At 47.8% G+C, this 19,126-nt stretch overlaps 1 protein-coding gene across 2 annotated transcripts; it reads left to right on the top strand.

Moving 5' to 3' along the window:
• Nucleotides 1-7,770: 7,770 nt before the first annotated feature.
• Nucleotides 7,771-18,821, top strand: NKX6-3 (NK6 homeobox 3). 2 transcript variants are annotated; one of them, XM_035119975.2, is made up of 3 exons: nt 7,771-8,436; nt 12,107-12,270; nt 16,548-18,821. In XM_035119975.2, the coding sequence occupies exons 1-3, from the start codon at nt 8,055-8,057 to the stop codon at nt 16,773-16,775; spliced, it is 774 nt and encodes a 257-aa protein (XP_034975866.1). In that variant the 5' UTR covers nt 7,771-8,054; the 3' UTR covers nt 16,776-18,821. The 2 variants fall into 2 exon arrangements, with proteins under 2 accessions (XP_034975866.1, XP_034975864.1); XM_035119973.2 differs by having other exon boundaries at nt 12,101-12,270.
• Nucleotides 18,822-19,126: the final 305 nt, after the last annotated feature.

The raw sequence follows: 19,126 nt of genomic DNA, 5'->3' as shown, positions 1-19,126 counted from the left end.
AATCAAAACAGAGAAGTCAACTCTTCTCCAAATTTTGCAATGCAATTGTCTAACCAAATAATGTCTCTAAATATGTTTATATTAGGAAAAAATGTGCACAAAATGCATTTAATTGTGAAAACAACACATAAATTGCATTGCCGGTATATTTGGGGAAATTGCTTGCAAAAGATATGTACATCAAGAAATTTGTGCTGAAATGTAAGTGAATTTTCATGAGGTTTTTTAAAAAATGCAGATTGATGTAAAAATATGGAGAATTAAATGGAAGATGGGGAAAATGAAAAATTGAGGGAAATCAAAACAGATAGATTTTGTTCATCCCTACCCATGATGCCATATAGAGGAGGGTGAAAGGTTGTTTTCTGCTGCTCCAGAGAAGCGGACACGGAGCAATGGATTCAAACTACAAGAAAGAAGCTTCCACCTAAACATTAGGAAGAACTTCCTGACAGTAAGAGCTGTTCGACAGTGGAATTTTCTGCCAAGGAGTGTGGTGGAGTCTCCTTCTTTGGAGGTCTTTAAGCGGAGGCTTGACAGCCATCTGTCAGGAATGCTTTGATGGTGTTCCCTGCTTGGCAGGGGGTTGGACTGGATGGCCCTTGTGGTCTCTTCCAACTCTATGATTCATCCTAAATGTGTGCTTTCAGATGGGTAGCTCACAAAGCATAAGAAGAGCTGTGTTAGGTCAGACCAAAGACCTGGAACTATTCTGTTCCCACTGGGGTCAACCAAAAGTCTTCAGAACATGCGGGCAACCCTAGCTCTCTCCTGATGGGTGACATCCAGATACCAATATTGGATACGGATACTCTGATACCCGGCAAGTAATAGAGTGACCATGACTAGTAGCCACTGACTACTTGAGTTTGTATGACCCTCTTTTAAGGTATCCAAAGTGGCTGCTGTCACTACATCCTGTGGCAGAGAATGCCATAGTAACTATGCACAGTATGAAGCAGCACAGCCTTGAATCTCCCACCATTCATTCTTTGCTCACTAGATTACTCCTTTGGGTTTCTTGTACAATGAGAGAGGAAGAAAAATTTCCTATCCACATTCTCCATACTGTGTAAAATCAATACACCTCCAACACACTCTCCTTAATTGCCTTTTTCTAAAATAAAGAAACCCCAAATGTTGTAAGCTTTCTTCACAGGAGAGTCACTTCATCCCCTTAATCATTTTGACTGCTTTTTCTGAAGCTTTTCTGACTCTACAATATCCTTGTTGAATTTGGATGCCCAGAACTGTCCACAGTATTCCAGGGGTGATCAGATTTGCACAAAGCTTTACTGTTTATCCTTTTCCATGACCCTGGACACTGGATTTCCATTTTCCCTTTCCCTTTTTCACTCCTGCTGCTGCACACACCAGCCTCAGCATTTTCATTAAGCTGCCCACCATGACCCCAAAATCCCTTTCCTGGTCAGTCAATCAATTCAGACCCCCTCAGAATTGATTCTGAATTTAGGATTTTCCTACCCCAGTCTGCATCACTGTACTTACCTTGAATGATGCCTGGCATTTTATTGACCACTAGCTGCCCCTGCCACGCGTTGCTGTAGTAGGCTATCCCTGTGGCTGCCCCTACCCTGTGACGATCCATGACGCTTTCCTGTGCCTGACTCAGGTTCCTTGTTTCCCAGGAAAGGGGGGGGGAATGTACACATCCTGGACTATGTGTGTTCCCCCCCCCCCGTTGTGTCTCATCTCTGTGATTCCTCCCATCCTGTCGTGACCCATGAGGTATCCCGTCCCCCCCGGACTATGTGTTTTTTCTACCCCCCCATCCCCGTTGTGTCTCATCCCTGAGATTACTCCCATCCCATGAGCTATTTTGTCCCCCCTCCCCCCTCCCCCCCACCCCTAGGTCATCCTTGTGACTCCCTCCACCCTGTCTCAACCCATGACCTATTCAGGACCCTCCCCCCCACCCAGGGCTCCACTCGGGATATTCGGTAAAGTTGAGCCGAGGCCTAGTATGTAGAGCCAAGGCTTAGTCTGTATGCTGTAAAGTAGAGCCGAGGCCTAGTCTGTCGGCCTTGGCTTGGGCTAGTATGTGTCACGGTCCGGTCGGCGGGCGGTTGAAGCCCTGGCTGAGGACGTCAGGACCAGAGGCAAGATGGTGGTGTAGAAGCAGGAACAGGTGCAGAGCTGAGGGTCCAGCAGCAGGCAGTCGCAGGGTCAAGGAGCAAGGCGGAGGCGAAGGTCTGGGAGTCAAGGAGCAAGGCGTCGGCAAGGCAAGGGTCCAAGGAGCAAGGAGGAAGGCGAAGGCTCAAGGAACAAGAAGCAAGGCGAAGGTCCAAGGGTCCAAGGAGCAAGGCGTCAGCAAGGCAAGGGTCCAAGGAGCAAGAGGCCAGATGCAACAAGGCAGGGATAGTGTTGCTGTGGCCAAGAGCTGAAGGGAAATGCTGAGCTTTTATCCCTCCCAGCTCCTGCCACCAGGTGCAGTGAGGTATCAAGTGGCCTCACCTGAGTGACCACTCCTTGCTTCTCCAGCACAAGCTGAGGCAGGCCCCAGTCCTGCAAAGCACTACAGGCCCCAGAGCCTGACTCCTGCCCATACTCCTGACAGTATGTAAATGTGAGCCAAGGCCTCCACCCTGTATCTCCATTCCTTGGCCCTGGCCTGACTCTTGCGGATGAGGGTTTGGGCTAGTTACGTTGCTTGTTGTGTGAACGTTTGCAGGGTGTGTGTGTGTGTGTGTTTTGGGGTTGCAGCCTGTGGCTGTGGCTCTGGGTTTGGCCGTTTGCCTTTGTCTGGTAATGGCCGTCTTGGTGGTTTCAGTCCTTGGGCTTTGACGGGTGGAATGGCCATTGTGGCTTTGACGGGGGTGGTGGGGACGTAGGGGTAAGGCCTGGATTATGGGGTGGGTGTGGCGGTGGCGGGTTCTGTCCTTGGGCTTTGGGTGTGCAATGGCCATTTTGGCAGTTGTTGGACGGTGGTTGATGATGTAACGATTTGGCCCCACCCTCGGAGATCTGCCTTTCTATTGGATGCTGCTGGAGTTTTCAGAGCTTTTGCTGGTGATGTCTAATTTGGGCGCCACTTTTTTGTGTGTTTAATCATTATTTTAGGTATGAAAGGTGTGTGGTTTTTTTTTTTTTTTAAAAAGCCAGATCTCTCCCTGATGGGCAAAGTGTGCTTTGTCCTAATTTGATGCAATTTGGTTCAGCGGTCACGGAGGAAGGGTGTTACATCCACGCACGCAGTGGGAACATTTATATATAGATAGATTCACCCAGTTTGAAAACATCATTTTGGAGCTTTGCAGAATCCCTTATGGGCTTTGTTGTTGTTTAGTCGTTTAGTCATGTCCGACTCTTCGTGACCCCATGGACCATAGCACGCCAGGCACTCCTGTCTTGCACTGCCTCCCGCAGTTTAGTCAAACTCATGTTCGTAGCTTCGAGAACACTGTCCAACCATCTTGTCCTCTGTCGTCCCCTTCTCCTAGTGCCCTCAATCTTTCCCAACATCAGGGTCTTTTCCAAGGATTCTTCTCTTCTCATGAGGTGGCCAAAGTATTGGAGCCTCAGCTTCACGATCTGTCCTTCCAGGGTGCACTCAGGGCTGATTTCCTTAAGAATTGATAGGTTTGATCTTCTTGCAGTCCATGGGACTCTCAAGAGTCTCCTCCAGCACCATAATTCAAAAGCATCAATTCTTCGGCGATCAGCCTTCTTTATGGTCCAGCTCTCACTTCCATACATCACTACTGGGAAAACCATAGCTTTAACTATACGGACCTTTGTCGGCAAGGTGATGTCTCTGCTTTTTAAGATGCTGTCTAGGTTTGTCATTGCTTTTCTCCCAAGAAGCAGGCGTCTTTTAATTTCGTGACTGCTGTCACCATCTGCAGTGATCAAGGAGCCCAAGAAAGTAAAATCTCTCACTGCCTCCATTTCTTCCCCTTCTATTTGCCAGGAGGTGATGGGACCGGTGGCCATGATCTTGGTTTTTTTGATGTTGAGCTTCAGACCAGGTTTTTTTGATGTTGAGCTCTCCTCTTTCACCCTCATTAAAAGGTTCTTTAATTCCTCCTCGCTTTCTGCCATCAAGGTTGTGTCATCAGCATATCTGAGGTTGTTGATATTTCTTCCGGCAATCTTAATTCCGGCTTGGGATTCATCTAGTCCAGCCTTTCGCATGATGAATTCTGCATATAAGTTAAATAAGCAGGGAGACAATATACAACCTTGTCATACTCCTTTCCCAATTTGTTTCAGTTGTTCCATATCCAGTTCTAACTGTAGCTTCTTGTCCCACATAGAGATTTCTCAGGAGACAGATGAGGTGATCAGGCACTCCCATTTCTTTAAGAACTTGCCATAGTTTGCTGTGGTCGACACAGTCAAAGGCTTTTGCATAGTCAATGAAGCAGAAGTAGACGTTTTTCTGGAACTCTCTAGCTTTCTTCATAATCCAGCGCATGTTTGCTATTTGGTCTCTGGTTCCTCTGCCCTTTCGAAATCCAGCTTGCACTTCTGGGAGTTCTCGGTCCACATACTGCCTAAGCCTGCCTTGTAGAATTTTAAGCATAACCTTGCTAGCGTGTGAAATGAGCGCAATTGTTGGAGCATTCTTTGGCACTGCCCTTCTTTGGAATTGGGATGTAGACTGATCTTCTCCAATCCTCTGGCCATTGCTGAGTTTTCCAAACTTGCTGGCATATTGGGTGTAGCACCTTAACAGCATCATCTTTTAAAATTTTAAATAGTTCAGCTGGAATATCATCACTTCCACTGGCCTTGTTATTAGCAGTGCTTTCTAAGGCCCATTTGACTTCACTCTCCAAGATGTCTGGGCTTTATCACCCTGAATAATTCACTGTTGTCCATAATCCTGACTCTATCTGGGCCTTTTCGGTAGTGGTGCCCACCCTTTGGAACGCCCTCCCATGTCAAGGAAATAACCAACTGACTTTTATCTGAAGGCGGCCCTGTATAGGGAAGTTTTTAATGTTTGATGTCTTTGTTGTCGTTTAGTCGTTTAGTCGTGTCCAACTCTTCGTGACCCCATGGACCAGACCACACCAGGCACTCCTGTCTTCCACTGCCTTCTGCAGTTTGGTCAAACTCATGTTGGTAGCTTCGAGAACACTGTCCAACCATCTCATCCTCTGTCGTCCCCTTCTCCTTGTGCCCTCCATCTTTCCCAACATCAGGGTCTTTTCCAGGGAGTCTTCTCTTCTCATGAGGTGGCCAAAGGTCACCAAAGGTATTGGAGCCTCGGCTTCAGGATCTGTCCTTCCAGTGAGCACTCAGGGCTGATTTCGTTAAGAATGGATAGGTTTGATCTTCTTGCAGTTCATGGGACTCTCAAGAGTCTCCTCCAGCACCATAATTCAAAAGCATCAATTCTTCAGCGATCAGCCTTCTTCATGGTCCAGCTCTCACTTCCATACATCACTACTGGGAAAACCATAGCTTTAACTATACGGACCTTTGTAGGCAAGGTGATGTCTCTGCTTTTTAAGATGCTGTCTAGGTTTGTCATTGCTTTTCTCCCAAGAAGCAGGCATGTTTTAATTTCGTGACTGCTGTCACCATCTGCAGTGATCATGGAACCCAAGAAAGTAAAATGTTGATGTCTTACTGCATTTTAATTTGATGGAAGCTGCCTAGAGTTGCTGGGGAAACCCAGTTAGATGAGCAGCATATAAATAATAATAATAATAATAATAATAATAATAATAATAATAATAAACCTCACTCCTCGCTCCAGATCATTGGAAAAAAAAATTAAAAGTACAGGCCCCTTTATAGATGTTTGGGAGGGCATACTTCTAATCATGCTTTCCACCAATTTTCCCAGAACAGATGTTAAGCTAACTGGCCTGTCATTTTCTGGATCCAAAGGTCCAAATAAAATAAAATATTGTAACATCACCCACTCTCCAGTCCAGATCAGTCCTTGAACAGAGGGATGGTTTTAGATATAATAATAATAATAATAATAATAATAATAATAATAATAATAATAATATTGTTAGAGATCAGCAACTTCACCTTTGCATTCCTGAATAACTCTTGGATGAATAACATTCAGGCATGGTGATTTGTAAATTTGTTAATGAGGCCTAGACATCTGTCTTTTGTCACTACTATTTCCCTAAGTTCACTGAACTCTCTTAGTGATAATGTCAGTTCAGTCATTGGTTCCTGCTTGCATCTCCACAATCTCCTTCTCTTTCTTGGCTCCAAGCTAAGCTCCAAGCAGAATTGCAATGGACTTTTCATCACTTTGGGAGGTGGGGAACCTTTTTGGCTACATGGGTTGGGTCCTTATCAAAATCACACACCTGTCAATCACATGACATCATTATGACATTATGTGATTGACATCATCTGAAAATCTCTTTGGCGGGTCTTGTCAACAGCAGTTGGGAACCTGCAGCAGCTTCAAAGTACTCTTCCTGATTGCAAAGAGTTTTAAGAAAGCCCCCACTGTGACATCGGCTGGTGGGAAGACACCTTGGTTTGGGGGAAATGGCCTCATGGGTCACACCTGAGCTGGAAGGCCAAAATTGGCCCACAGACTGCCACCTCAACCCCCCTGGCAGAGGCTTAGGAAGGTCAGGTGGTCCCCGGTGCGGAAAAATTCTTGCCACCCCCCCCCAATTTATTTATTTATTTATTGCCTGCAAAAATGCTTTTACATTATTTCATATTTTCTTACAAAGGGATGTGGATTCTGGGCCTCTGATAACAAGTAGGCGACTGTGCAGTGAATTGGAATTTCAGCCTTCACGACATAGGTAAACAGCTATTTTTGTGGAGGAGGGTCAAGGTATGAACAAAATTTCATATATAATCCCTATTGTAGTAAGATAAGACCTTTGGAGCAGGCATTTTTTTTTAAAAAAAGTTTTTTATGAACCACCCTAGTAGGGCAGTAATTGTTCCTTGATAATTTGTCACCATGATGGCACCCGGATCAGCCTGCCCCCACCGCCGCCCCCCCATTCCTACCCCCCTGCCCCCCGGGACGGTCCTTTTGTGTTCATTTGTGTTCCACTGTTTTATATCCATGCTAGTGGGCATGGAGGCAGAAAAGATACCTAAGCCAGACTTTTTTCCTTCTGATTTTTAAAATCTTTTTAAAGAAATGAACTTGATAAAATATTTCCCTTTGCAGAGCATTTTACTGGTAATCAATAAAAATAGAAGTAACATTGCTGAGAAAGTGAAATGGACAGGTCTGTCAATCCCCAGTCCCAGTCCCCCAGGATGTTCCACAACAGGCTTTTTTAAAAATAAATAAAACAATATTCCCTACCATGCAGGAGCAGAATCTCTTGCACAGATTCCCACAGAATCTCTTGCACAAATTCTATTTCCAAAGGACCAGGGCTCAGGCCTGTCTGCCCTCCCACTTTGTGCCTCATCCTGCTCCTTGGAGAGCTGCACCTGCGTTTCCTATACCTGGTCCTTCTGCTGCACTCGCCCATATTCAGAGTCTGTCTCCTACAAAGGTGCAGAGTCTCTCTCTCTCTCACCACACACAAACATACCCCCACCCCTCCCATTCTATCATCCATCACACACCCCAGGCAAAGGCAGGCTCTCCCCCCCCCGCCCCCCCCAGTGCTATCCAAGCGTTAAGGTTCTGGTGTTGACCGTAGATCTTTCAAAGGGTAATTTGTCTGGGAGCAGCCAATCCAGATCCTGTCCTTGGCCCGGCCAATGAGAGCTAGGGGACCCAGCACATCAGCCTATCAGAGGCCCAGTATTCTAATAAGCCCCATCTTTTATCAGAGGGAATGAAGCTTCTCTTGAAGTTAAACTTGGTGGCTGGCCAGTCTTGGCTTCAGAATCTCTGGGGCACAGGGAGGTCCGCTAGCCAGGCACCCAATGGACTTGAGCCGCAGTTCCCTTGGCCAGCAGGAGCTGCTCCCGACTGCCAGCTGCCTCTGTGCTGGCAGGGAGGCTGCCAAGTAGAAGCAGGGTCTCTGTGAGATGGCACTGCCAATGTGCCATGCACTTCTGGGAATCTAAAAGCTGCAGGATTGACCCCCAAACCTCATCTCCCAGCAGGCAGCCTAGCGATGGACACCAACCTCCAGGGGACATTCCTTCTCAACAACCCTCCTCTGCCCCCTTTCCCAGAGGTGAAGGCCTCCATGTGCCAATATACAGTGCAAAACTCCTTCTACAAGCTCAGCCCCCCTGGGTTGAGTGCCCAGCTGGCTGCTGGCACACCGCATGGCATCAGCGACATCCTAAGCAGGCCAGTGGCTCCACCGAATGGGGGCCTTCTCTCGGGCTATTCCCACGTTGGGGGGTTCAACGGACTGGGCACCCAGAGCCTTTACTACGGGTCTCAAGTGGGGAACTTCTCCAAAGCCGGAAGCGAATACTCAGCCAGAGGTCGGAGCTGCTGGGCAGACACAGGGCAGGAGTGGCATGGAGGTCGGCCATGTGGCAACCGTGAGTAGCAAACTAGCCATGGGGTTGGGGAGGGTTTGGGGGGACAGGGGTGGGAAGTAGCCAGGAGAGGTCTCTGTAAGTGTGAGGTGATGGTCTTGGGTGGTGAAAGTAAGCTCGCAAGTCTGAACCCAGCGCAGAACGTGGTCCTGGAATATGCAAAGTAGTTATGATTGTTCATCGTTCAAGTATGTGGAGCAACTTGGGCACTCCCTGCCTCAAGGCGCTTGCAGCATGCATTTGAACAGCAGGTGAAAAATCACAGTGAAGAAAAAGGAGAGAAAGTTGAAGGATGAATGAACACAGGCAAAGGCAGCTAGACATGCTGGGGAAGTCAAAGGGCACCAGAAAGAGGCCGGTTTGTATGCAGAGTGATCGGTGTTTGTAGTGCTTTCGAGTTACATGCAGGAGGAAAAACAGCAGATTTTGGAACCAGGAGTTTACAGGTTTCGAAAGTGTGAGAGACAGCAATGACAAACAAGGAAAAAGTAACTAGAGATAACATAGCAAACAAGCAGACCTGTATCCTTGAGCATGTGCAGAGTTTTAATAACCACAGGCAGCCTTTCACCTCTTGGGACAGGCCTTCTAGGTCAGAGAGCCCTGGGATCCCTCATGTATCTCTCACCCCCACCTCATATTTGTCACTGCAGAAAGTGGGGGGAGGGGAGGTTACCTGGTTTTCTGGAACAGGTGCCTGAGAAAGCTGCAGGAAGGTGCCTGGCTCCTTTGCCCTCCCTCTGCGTTGCTTTTCCTGGGCAAAGGGAGCGGTTCTCGGAATCAAGCAAAGTTTATCCTTGGCTGCCACGAAAGTGCCCCTTGGAATGACAGACGGCGCCAGGTAGCCGGTTGCTGCTGATATGGGGCTCCATAAAGAAGTGTGCAAAAGGCCAGGGGCACCAGTGTGGCATGGGCACAGGCGCCAGGGAAACAGCCCCAGTGGAGGGAGAAACACGTGGCAAACCCACCCTCCGCAAAGGGAAGAGCTGTGCCCCATCGCATCCTCTAGGGCAGCGGGTGGGGAGCCTATGCCCCTCCAGATGCTGATGGACTCCAGTTCCCATCAGGCCTAATGGTCAGGGATGGTGGGAGTGGCAGTCTAGCACCATCTGGTGAGGCAGAGGTTCCTCTGGGGCAGCTTCCCCCAAACCAGGGGGGGGGGGAGCATGTTTTTGGACCACAACTCCCATCGCCCCTAACCATTGAGGCTGATGGGAAGTGGAGTCCAACAACATCTGATTGGGCACTGGTTGGGGAAGTTGGGGAATAAAGGCTGCCATGGAGTCCAACATCACTTTGCATTCCCCACAGCTGCTTCCTGCTTCAAGGGATTGAACTAAATGGGCCTCATGATCCCTCCCAGCTCCACAGGTTGGGGAAGACCAGTTCTAACTAGTCTTATGCAAGTTGTTTGGAGGCAGTAATGCTTCTGAATGCCAGTTGCTGGAAGCTGCAGGAGACGAAAGGAGGTTCCTTGCCCGGGTCTTGCCTGAGGGTTTTCCATAAGGACCTGGTTGGCAACAGGATGAGAAGAGGGTGCTGGACTGATCCGGGGGCTCATTGCAATTGAGCAATTGCCTCTTCTGCAGCGGAAGTGGGGGTAGAGATGGGGGAAGGATCAGTCCCTGCAAAATTTCTTTTTGCAACAATAAAATATCAATACAATGAACCAAAGTATCTAAAGCCCCACTGCCTGATTATTATTATTATTATTATTATTATTATTATTATTATTATTACCACTATTAATTAATTAAATTTATATACTGCCCTTCATCATAAGATCTGAGGGGGGTTCACAGAATAAAAAGGGTCGGCTGTGCCCTTGTCCCCCCCCCCCCCCAGGTGCACCTGCTTGTGGGCTGGAGTGCAGAGCAAGCCCTGGGAAGGTGACTTTAGCTGATGGGCAGGTTCATGGGGAAGGAGAGAGAGTCACACCAAGGCTCCTTTGCCCCCTTAGCAGCTCCTATAGCTCTGGCGTTGGTGTTTTGAAGGGAGGGGGCTGAGAAGGCATGCTGCCACAGTCCCAGCCCAGATTTGCACCCAACCCGAGGCTGCTAGGTTAATCAAACACACACAAGCCACCCAGATGTGTTTGGTAGACCAAGTTGTCTGGCTTTCTGGAGTAATCATGTGCCAAGTAATAAATCGCACTATTAAATAAGAAGACTGTCCTAAGAGCACCACTGGGGACAGGCAGAGGAACGAGTGTTGGGGCAGAGAGGGGTAGGCTGAGAGTGGGGGACCTGAGGCCATGCCCACCTCCCCTGGCCCTGCTAGGCCCCCTAGAGAGGTTTACCTGACTGGAATGCGTCTTGACATCCGATGAGGCATCTAGGTTGCCCAGACAGAAAACAGAAAGGGCCCCGTGAGCATGAGCAGAGAGCAGTGCACTTTGCAAAGGGAGACATTTGCCCAGCTTGCTCCCCCTGCTGCTCCCACCGGCATTTGGCTCAGGAAGTGTCACTCTCGGGGGGCTCCCTCAGGGGCTCAGGCCCCAGCAGCAGAAATGCCAACTTTGCCAGCATAAACAGGATTTCTGGTGCACTGCAGTCCAAACAAACCCCTTTCTCATGAGTAGCCTGCCAATTCTGCACCCATGGAGACCTCCTGAGCTATTGTTCTTCATCCCTGGGCCCGAAGGTTTTGCTGTCTGCGCTCTCCACCCCATCCTCTGGCATGCCCCAAGGTTCTTCCTCTGGGGTCAGACCAGGGGGCACCTCAAGGGGAGCCTAGGTATGGGACTTGGGGGGACCTGCCTGCTCCCCGAGGTCCTCAACCTGTGGGGTGTCTGGTTCATTCTCCTTGCCCAGCACCAGATGAAGAACAGGCCTGACAGAACTACCCAGAAGTGAATCTTTTAGCTAAAAAAGGTCCCCCTCCCAGAAGAGCCTGTGGGATCAGGCCCATGGCCCCCCTTGGCTTTGCACCCTGATCTCACAGTGGCGAACTGGACGTGAGCACATTCTGCCTGCCTAAGATGCCCAGCAGCTGGCATTCGGAGGCACAATGCCTTTGATGGTGGGGGCACAGCATAGACATTGTGTCTAGTAGCCATGGCTAGCCTTGTCTCCCATTAATTTTCCCACCCAAGTTGGTGGCCGGCTCTGCCTCCTGTGGCAGTGAGTTCCATAGTTTAGCAATGCACTATGCTTCTGTCCTCGGTCTCCCAACATTCAGCTTCATTGGATGTCCACAAGTTCCAGTGTCAGGAGAGAGGGAGATAAACTCTTTCTCCACGCTGGGCATCATATTATAGACCTCTACCATGTCAGCTCGTATCGTCCTTTTTCTAAACTAAACTTTTTCTAAGTCCCGAATGCTGCAACCTTTCCTCATGGCAGAGTCTCTCCATTCCCTTGGTCAGTTGGGCAGCCCTTTTCTGAACCTCTTTCTGCAAGGTCCTCTTTGATGTTAGGCGAGCACAAACTGCACGCAGCCCTCCAAGGACAGTCATGGCGCAGACTGGCCAGGGCGTGATGAGAGGGGCAGTTTTGGTTTTGATTGCTTTCCTACCATAGCGATGGCTGGCTGGCATAGATTTTCCTTGGTGTGTGTCTGGGGCAGGGGCGGCTAGAGGGCTCATCCTGCCTGGTACACAGGGAACGGAGCACTAGCCAGCTTCAGTGCCCCTCAGGCCTCATGCTGCCCATCTCCCTCTGCACAGCTGCAGGGCCCGTGGGCGACAGCCTCCACAAGAAGAAGCACACGCGGCCGACCTTCACGGGCCACCAGATCTTTGCCCTGGAGAAAACCTTTGAGCAGACCAAGTACCTGGCTGGGCCTGAGCGGGCCAGACTTGCCTATTCCCTTGGAATGAGTGAATCGCAGGTGAAGGTGAGCTCCCTGTACCTTTGTGAGACAAGCTGGGAGAGGGCGGGGGCAGGGAATCTGCAGCAGCACCCATAGGCTCTGCTTCACCCAGGTCAGCAACTGGCAGCGCTTGGGCCAAATCCAGTCTCCAAAGAGGCACTGCCAACTGTGAGGTGAAAGAACAAGCTGGAGAAGAGGCATTGATGGGACATCAGTTTAAATCTGGGGCTCACAATGTGAGCACCAGAGCACCCTCAGGCACATGGCTGAACACCCATTCATCCCAATTGTTGGGAGGATTTTTTTATTTTTTTGCTTGCAGAGGTTGCCTTGGGTTTCCTTGGTTTGTGTGTGTGTGGGGGGGGTGGGGGTGGGGTGTTTCCTGCTTTTTTGTCTCTGCTTTCTTTGGTGCTGAGGGAGGGTTAGGTTCTGTGTGCTCTGTATTTTGTGGTGCTCACAACAGTTTCTGAGATTTTCAACGATGATTCTGGAAACCCCAAAAAGTTTGAGGGCCCATGCTTTAAGGGGTGGCCAATGAGATGTTTGTTCTCTCAACATCTCAAAGTGTGCCCTATCCCCCAATGCCAACTTGCTGATCAGGGCTAAAGATGCATAACCAGCATGGGTGTAGCTTGTGTCCCCTTCACTCATGTGGGTGAGTTATTCCCTGGGCTATGCCTCAAATGGCCCTGGGACAGGAGCAGGAGAGCTGGAGCTGTTTGCCTCAGCAGGGTTTCTGCCTGTGTCACACCACAACAGGCTCCAAAATGGAGGGGTGCATGTGTGTGTGTGTGTTTACATGTGCTATAGAATTAAAAACACGCTCTCCTGCTTTCAGAGTCACCAGCTGAGCAGGACAGGGGAAAAGGACTGGCTTCTGTCAGCTTTTCACAAGCACTGGATGAGCAGAAATCAGCAGGTAGAGCCTGGAATAATATGGTCATAGGAGCAAGCTGAAAAGCTGGCAAACAATACACTTTGGACCTGACTCTGCAACGACTCACGTGCAAAAAGGAGCCCCCCCCTGTGATCTAACTGCCCAAGGCCCTTTCCCCACAGAGAGCTGCTGCCGAGTGCGGAAACGGAATCTTGCTTCCGTCTTGGTAAGCAGCCTTGGCATTTGCCGCCTGAGGTGGTTGCCTTACGCTGCCCCACAGTAGGGCTTGCCCTGTCTCTGCCACAAGCTTCCCTGGCAGGCTGCTGCTTCAGGTTTTCCGAAGCTTGGCCAAGCCATTAAGCATTGTCTCATTGCTAAATTCTTAGTGGCAGATTTATTTTGGTTTTAAAACTATGCTACTATTGAGGTTTTTAGAAGTTCAAGGATTAATAGTTTATTAGCAATGAATAGCAGTTTATTAGTGATCGACTTTTGGAATATTATTCTTTTTCAAAATTGCCATTACCTATTGCATCCAAATTATTTTTTTGAAAATGGCTGCATGTCTAAGCAGACTAATTAACCTGCCACCCAATTAAAGAAAGCCAATGGATTGTATGTGTTTTAGTTCACCAGTTACATGGTCAAATCTGAATGCATTTGCATATGACTATAACAATATTTCCAAAGAAAGAGGCACATTTTGTTTTTAGATGGCACATGAGGCAGTGCCGTGTAGTGGTTGGAGTGTTGGACTAGGAGCCAGGAGACCAGGGTTCAACCCCACTTGGCCATGAAGTTCACAGGGTGACGTTGTGCCATCACTCACTCTTGGCCAATCGCAGGATTCTTGTGAGGATAAATGGAGAGGAGTAGGAGACCTCTGCAGACCACCTGGAGCTCCAAGGAGGAAAGGGGGTGGAGGACAACTGTAATAAATGGAAATGGAAATGAATGGCAGCAGGGCACAGTCTTAGAAGAGGCATTCTGTGTGCGAGACTGCAACCCAGGTGTAGTATTGAAAATATCTGACTTCTAAAAGCAGTTCTGCTGGCCCCTTTTAATCAAAAGATCTTTAACAGTGTTGTGGCAGAAATTTCTTCTATTTACCTTTTTTTAACCATTAATGAGAAAAGAAATTCTCAAAAGGAAGAGAAAATTTTGGTTAATTTGTCACGTACATGTATGCAGTTTGTGGTGCTTATATTATATCCGAAGTGATGAAAGGGTCTTTCTTTCTTTCTTTCTTTCTTTCTTTCTTTCTTTCTTTCTTTCTTTCTTTCTTTCTTTCTTTCTTGCATCCCTCCAGCATTCTGCACTCTGCTGTCTTGGGTGTATGCAGCAGGGGAGGCTGCAAACCACTAGAGAAATATTTACTGGACTGAAAAAGGCAATATTCATGCCACTTTAAACACTCACAGCTCCCCCTCCCCCCAGTTCTGGGAGCTGAAGTTTGTTAAAGGTGCTGAGAGTTGCTAGGCAAGCCCTATTCCCATCCCAGAGCTACAATTCCCAGAGTGGTTTAACAGTCAATCCCTTTTCACAGGGAACTCTGGGAATTGTAGATCCATGAGGGGAATAGGGGGCCCCTAAAAACTTTTAGCACCCTTAACAAACTACAGCTTCCAGAATTTGTTGGTGGGGGCCGGAAGCCATGATTCTTTAAAGTGGTATCATAGCACTTTAAATGTATGGTGTCAACGTGGCCAAAGAAACTCCACACATAACCACCTTGCAGGGATGCGCTAATCTCAATCCCACACCCATTAAAATTACAATGAATTCTAAAGCAGCTTGAGAATGAGGCAGCGGCCAGGGGATCGCTTTGTGCAGGATTGATTCCACTGGGACACCCAAACTGCCCCAACCTTATTTTATTTTATTTGTTTTCATAAAATTTATACACCCCTTGACTGTAAAACAAAAACAAAACACAAAGCAGTTTACAAAAAGAATAAAGCAATATGAATACCAGTAAAAACAGCTATTTAAAACATTCAAATAATAATTGAAGTAAGTGCTAAGCTAAAAGCAGATTAAAACACACATCAACAAGCTAGATATCTGGGTAGTCTGGCCTAAACAAAAAGATTTTAAGCAGGAGCTGGAGGTGACATTTCCATTTTGGAATTCCCAGCCTATTGACACTAGGCAGGTGCCCTTACCTGTATGCTTTTCAGGCCCTTACCTGTATCCTTTTCAGCACTGTCGCACTGAGTGAGGATTATGTAGCCCCAGATCTAAGCAGTCAAGAGGACATACCTGGGGCAATGCCATTTCCCAGGTAAACTGGTTCCCGTGTTGTTAAGGGCTTTATAAACCAAAGTATATTTGTCACCCTCCTCTTCCTCTGGGCAGGACACCCTGGGAAGAAATCTCTCCAGAAACAGAACAGCAGGGTTTGGCGCAGCACCAGTTTTTCACCAATTGATCTAACAAATGGATGACTTAAATGTTGTAGCCCTAAAATCAATATAATTTAAACTAAGAGAGCTAGAATGGCCTCCCAAAACTCTCCACACTATTTGTGGGTGGTGAAATTGTGTGAGGGGCATTTTGCCATATATACTTGGAGGGAAGTGAAAGATTCTTTAATATTTTTCTTTGAAAACTCTATTCTGAGAAATGAATTTTAGCTCACTTGATGGCAAATGAAATTATTGCTTCTTTTCTCTATATTAGTAGAGGAAAGAAAGAAGCTGTGGGCCAAGAAGAAAGGTCTAGAAACCCACCCACCCCTGGTCCTTTCAAGAACATTGAAATAATATTTAAACAGTGGTAAAACTGGATCTGCAGTTGTATTCAAAACTGGGGAGGCCATTGCACTAAAATTTCTCTAGGCTAGGACTGAAATGCTGCAGGAGTTTGAAAAGGGGGAATTTCTTTCAAATGTCTAGTCCTTTTACCAGAGAACTCTTGGCTTGTCCATAATTTAGTGCAACAAAAATGGGAACCCAAAAAAGCAAGTGGAAGTGAAAGCAAATAGCAGAATGGAAAAAATGAAAGAGGTTTGTTGAGCCAGAGCACTTCAGACCCCTCTCTCTGGTCTGTTGTGGAGAACAGCGATTCTAAATTCAGATATGCCTAAGAAACTGAAGAGACACCGCTGGATCAATAAACCTCTTTTTCAGCCATCATTTAACCAAACCCTGCCAGCCTCCTTTCCTCCAACCCCCAATTCAGAAGTCAGATTGCCATCTTTCCCTTTGCCTTCAAGAAAGAGCATGCTGGCGCGCGCGCTGCTGGCCGCTTCCTTGGCTGGCGGAGCTCGGCAGGGAGAAGCCGGGCGCAAAGCTGGCCTTGGTGGGCTCCTGCAGCTGGCCTTGCGCGCTCCCCTTCCCGACTCAGGCGCCTGGCCTGGCTTGGGGGGACGGGGGACGGCAGAGAGGCATCCCTGACCCGCTGCCCGTCCGCCTCCTTGCAGGTCTGGTTCCAGAACCGGCGCACCAAGTGGCGCAAGAAGAGCGCCCTGGAGCCGTCGCCGTCGTCGCCCCGCGCGGCGGCCGGAGCGGGCGAGCGCCCAGCCTCGGATGAGGACGACGAATACAACAAGCCTCTGGACCCGGACTCGGACGACGAGAAGATCCGCCTGCTGCTGCGCAAGCACCGCGCCGCCTTCTCCGTGCTCGGCCTGGGCTCGCCCAGCGGATGAGCGGCAGCCGGCGGAGGGACCGGGACCGGGAGCGAGGAGGAGCAGTCAGGCGGCAGGACTGGAGGGAGGGGGCTTAAAGGCTGCTCCCCGAGCCGACCCTCAAGTCCTCTCCAGCAGCAAAGGGAAGTTTCATCATATAGGCTTTAATTTCTCTGTTTATAAAAAAAGAAAAGCAAATATTTTCAAACACTTACAAAATGACTCCCAAGGGGTTGCGGGAGGCACTCGCTGTCAGGTTGTGTCACAGGCAAGAGTCACCTTTCACAGCCAGTTTTTCCTGATTCAAACTGAATCATGCAAAAAACATACAGATCTGTTTCTCTCTCCCTGCCCTCAATTGCTCAAGATGTGCTAGTACTGTATTGAGGAGACTGACCAGCAACACCCTTCAAAAAACGTTACACCTGTCTTCACCCTTCATTTGAGCCAGAGCTCACAAGGGCTGGGCCCCAGCATCCCGCTCTGAAAGCTGTGATGTGAAGCAGATACAAAGGAGAGTGCTCCTGAACATAGGCAGAGTACACTTCAGTTGCCACTCAGGTGTCACAGCCTGCCCTCCCACAACCTGTTGGGGTTGGAGCTGCAGGTCCAATGTGAATCCCCTTAGGCTCAGATCAGCCCTTCTTTCCACCTAGTGCACCCTGTATAGATTAAAACACCTGAAGGGCACCAGGTTGGGTTCCCCTGGCCTAGATCCTGGCAACACTTTGAGAGTATCTACCAGTACACTGCAGGCTTAAACTGGGTCTGCATTATTCTGTTTTCTCAGGGAAGGCAGAAAAAAATCTATTCATTCTCAGCAACACCAACCAGCAATTCCTATGCTGAGGTGAGGCTGCCAGTACAGTGAAACTGATGCAGAACTGATAAATGCTTTTAATGTAGCTAAATGTTAACCACTGAGAACCTAGCAGGGAGATGTTTGGCAAATGCAGCTTCTCCTGTTCCAATACTGTACTCACAAGAAAAGCTCCAATTAAAAAACCAAAATCCTGTACCAGGACTCCTTCCTGTGCCTAGTGCTGCTCCAAACATTTTCCCTGCATTTCTTTCTTTTCTTGTTGTCCACTCTCCACCAATTAATGAGAAAAGAAAGTGCATTGTATAATTCTCACAGGAAAGAGGAAATGTTGGGGAAATGATCATGGGGTTTTTGTTGCCCTTAGCTTCCTTTTGAAGTGGCTGAGGGGCTTCTTCCTTCTGCAGATGTTCTGTGGTTCTGCACCCCCCACAGCCTCCCCGAGGGACTGCACTTTCTGAAAGCCGTGGCTGAGCTTTCATGGAAGTGCAGAAGGCAGGGGTCCTGTCTACTGCTTCCCAGACCATGGTTTGTGGGCATTTTTTTAAAAGCAAAGTCTTTTATTTTTAAATAAATCAGTGTTGAAATCTCTCTCTTTTTTTTAGGTAAAAGGAACAACTTCCGTTAAAAACAAAATCAGTTTCCAAGAGTCCTTATAAGTCTTCCTCATAACAGCTGTAATTGCTTTCTTGCCCATACAAAAACAGATGAATACAAAAGGGTCTAGGGTTTCTATGATAATTACACCAGTAGCACACATTTTAAAATGTTTCCAGTACATTTAAAAATATTTATTCCCGTGGAATCATTAACATTTTGTATGTGTAAATTGAAGGTGTTTGTCACATTGAAATCATCAGATCTTCATTTCTGGGCTAAGATTGGGCTGCAAAATTATGAAGAGAAATAAACCCTAACCCTTCAAAACCCAAGATGGAGTTTCCTTGCGCAAATACCCCAAATGGATAATACAAAAGTAGGAAGGGCTTTGGGACTTTCACATGCAGAGATATTCTAAGTTTCTGGATTAAATCCATATAGATTTAGGGTTCCCCAGCTCACCTGAATGAAGGAGTGGTGCTTTACTTACTTGATGTCCACAGATGACCAAGCAAATTCAGGAGAGACCTTCACCAACCTGATTAAAAAATTATTTCTTCCAGTAGCACCTTAGAGACCAACTAAGTTTGTTATTGGTATGAGCTTTCCTGTGCTTGCACACTTCTTCAGATACACTGAAACAGAAGTCACCAGACCCTTATATATAGTGAGAGGGTGGGGAGAGGCACCACTCAAAAGGGTGGTGGGAAACCGGACTGTTTATGACCACATTTGGTCTTGCAGGAAGAATTTATGACTGTTTACTACTGCAAATTGGTTCCACAGGAAAAGCAATGGGTGAGATGGCTAAAGATAGCTTTGTCATGTATAATGAAATAAGAATCCAATGTCTTTATTCAGACCAGGTTTCTCCATGGTTTTAAGTTTGGTGATAAATTGCAGTTCAGAAACTTCTCTTTCCAATCTATTTCTGAAATTCTTTTGTAATAAG

The sequence above is a fragment of the Zootoca vivipara genome, chromosome 6 (assembly GCF_963506605.1).
Source record: "Zootoca vivipara chromosome 6, rZooViv1.1, whole genome shotgun sequence".
Taxonomy (NCBI): domain Eukaryota; kingdom Metazoa; phylum Chordata; class Lepidosauria; order Squamata; family Lacertidae; genus Zootoca; species Zootoca vivipara.
The sequence above is the reverse complement of the archived record's forward strand: the minus strand, read 5'-3'. Positions and strand labels throughout refer to the sequence as shown.

Bases quoted from the DNA above. Each gene is read 5' to 3' on its own strand.
- NKX6-3 (XM_035119973.2), top strand. From the start codon at position 8,055: ATGGACACCAACCTCCAGGGGACATTCCTTCTCAACAACCCTCCTCTG. The intron at 8,437-12,100 runs GTGAGTAGCAAA...CCCTCTGCACAG, and splicing joins AGGTCGGCCATGTGGCAACC to CTGCAGGGCCCGTGGGCGAC. The intron at 12,271-16,547 runs GTGAGCTCCCTG...GCCTCCTTGCAG, and splicing joins TGAGTGAATCGCAGGTGAAG to GTCTGGTTCCAGAACCGGCG.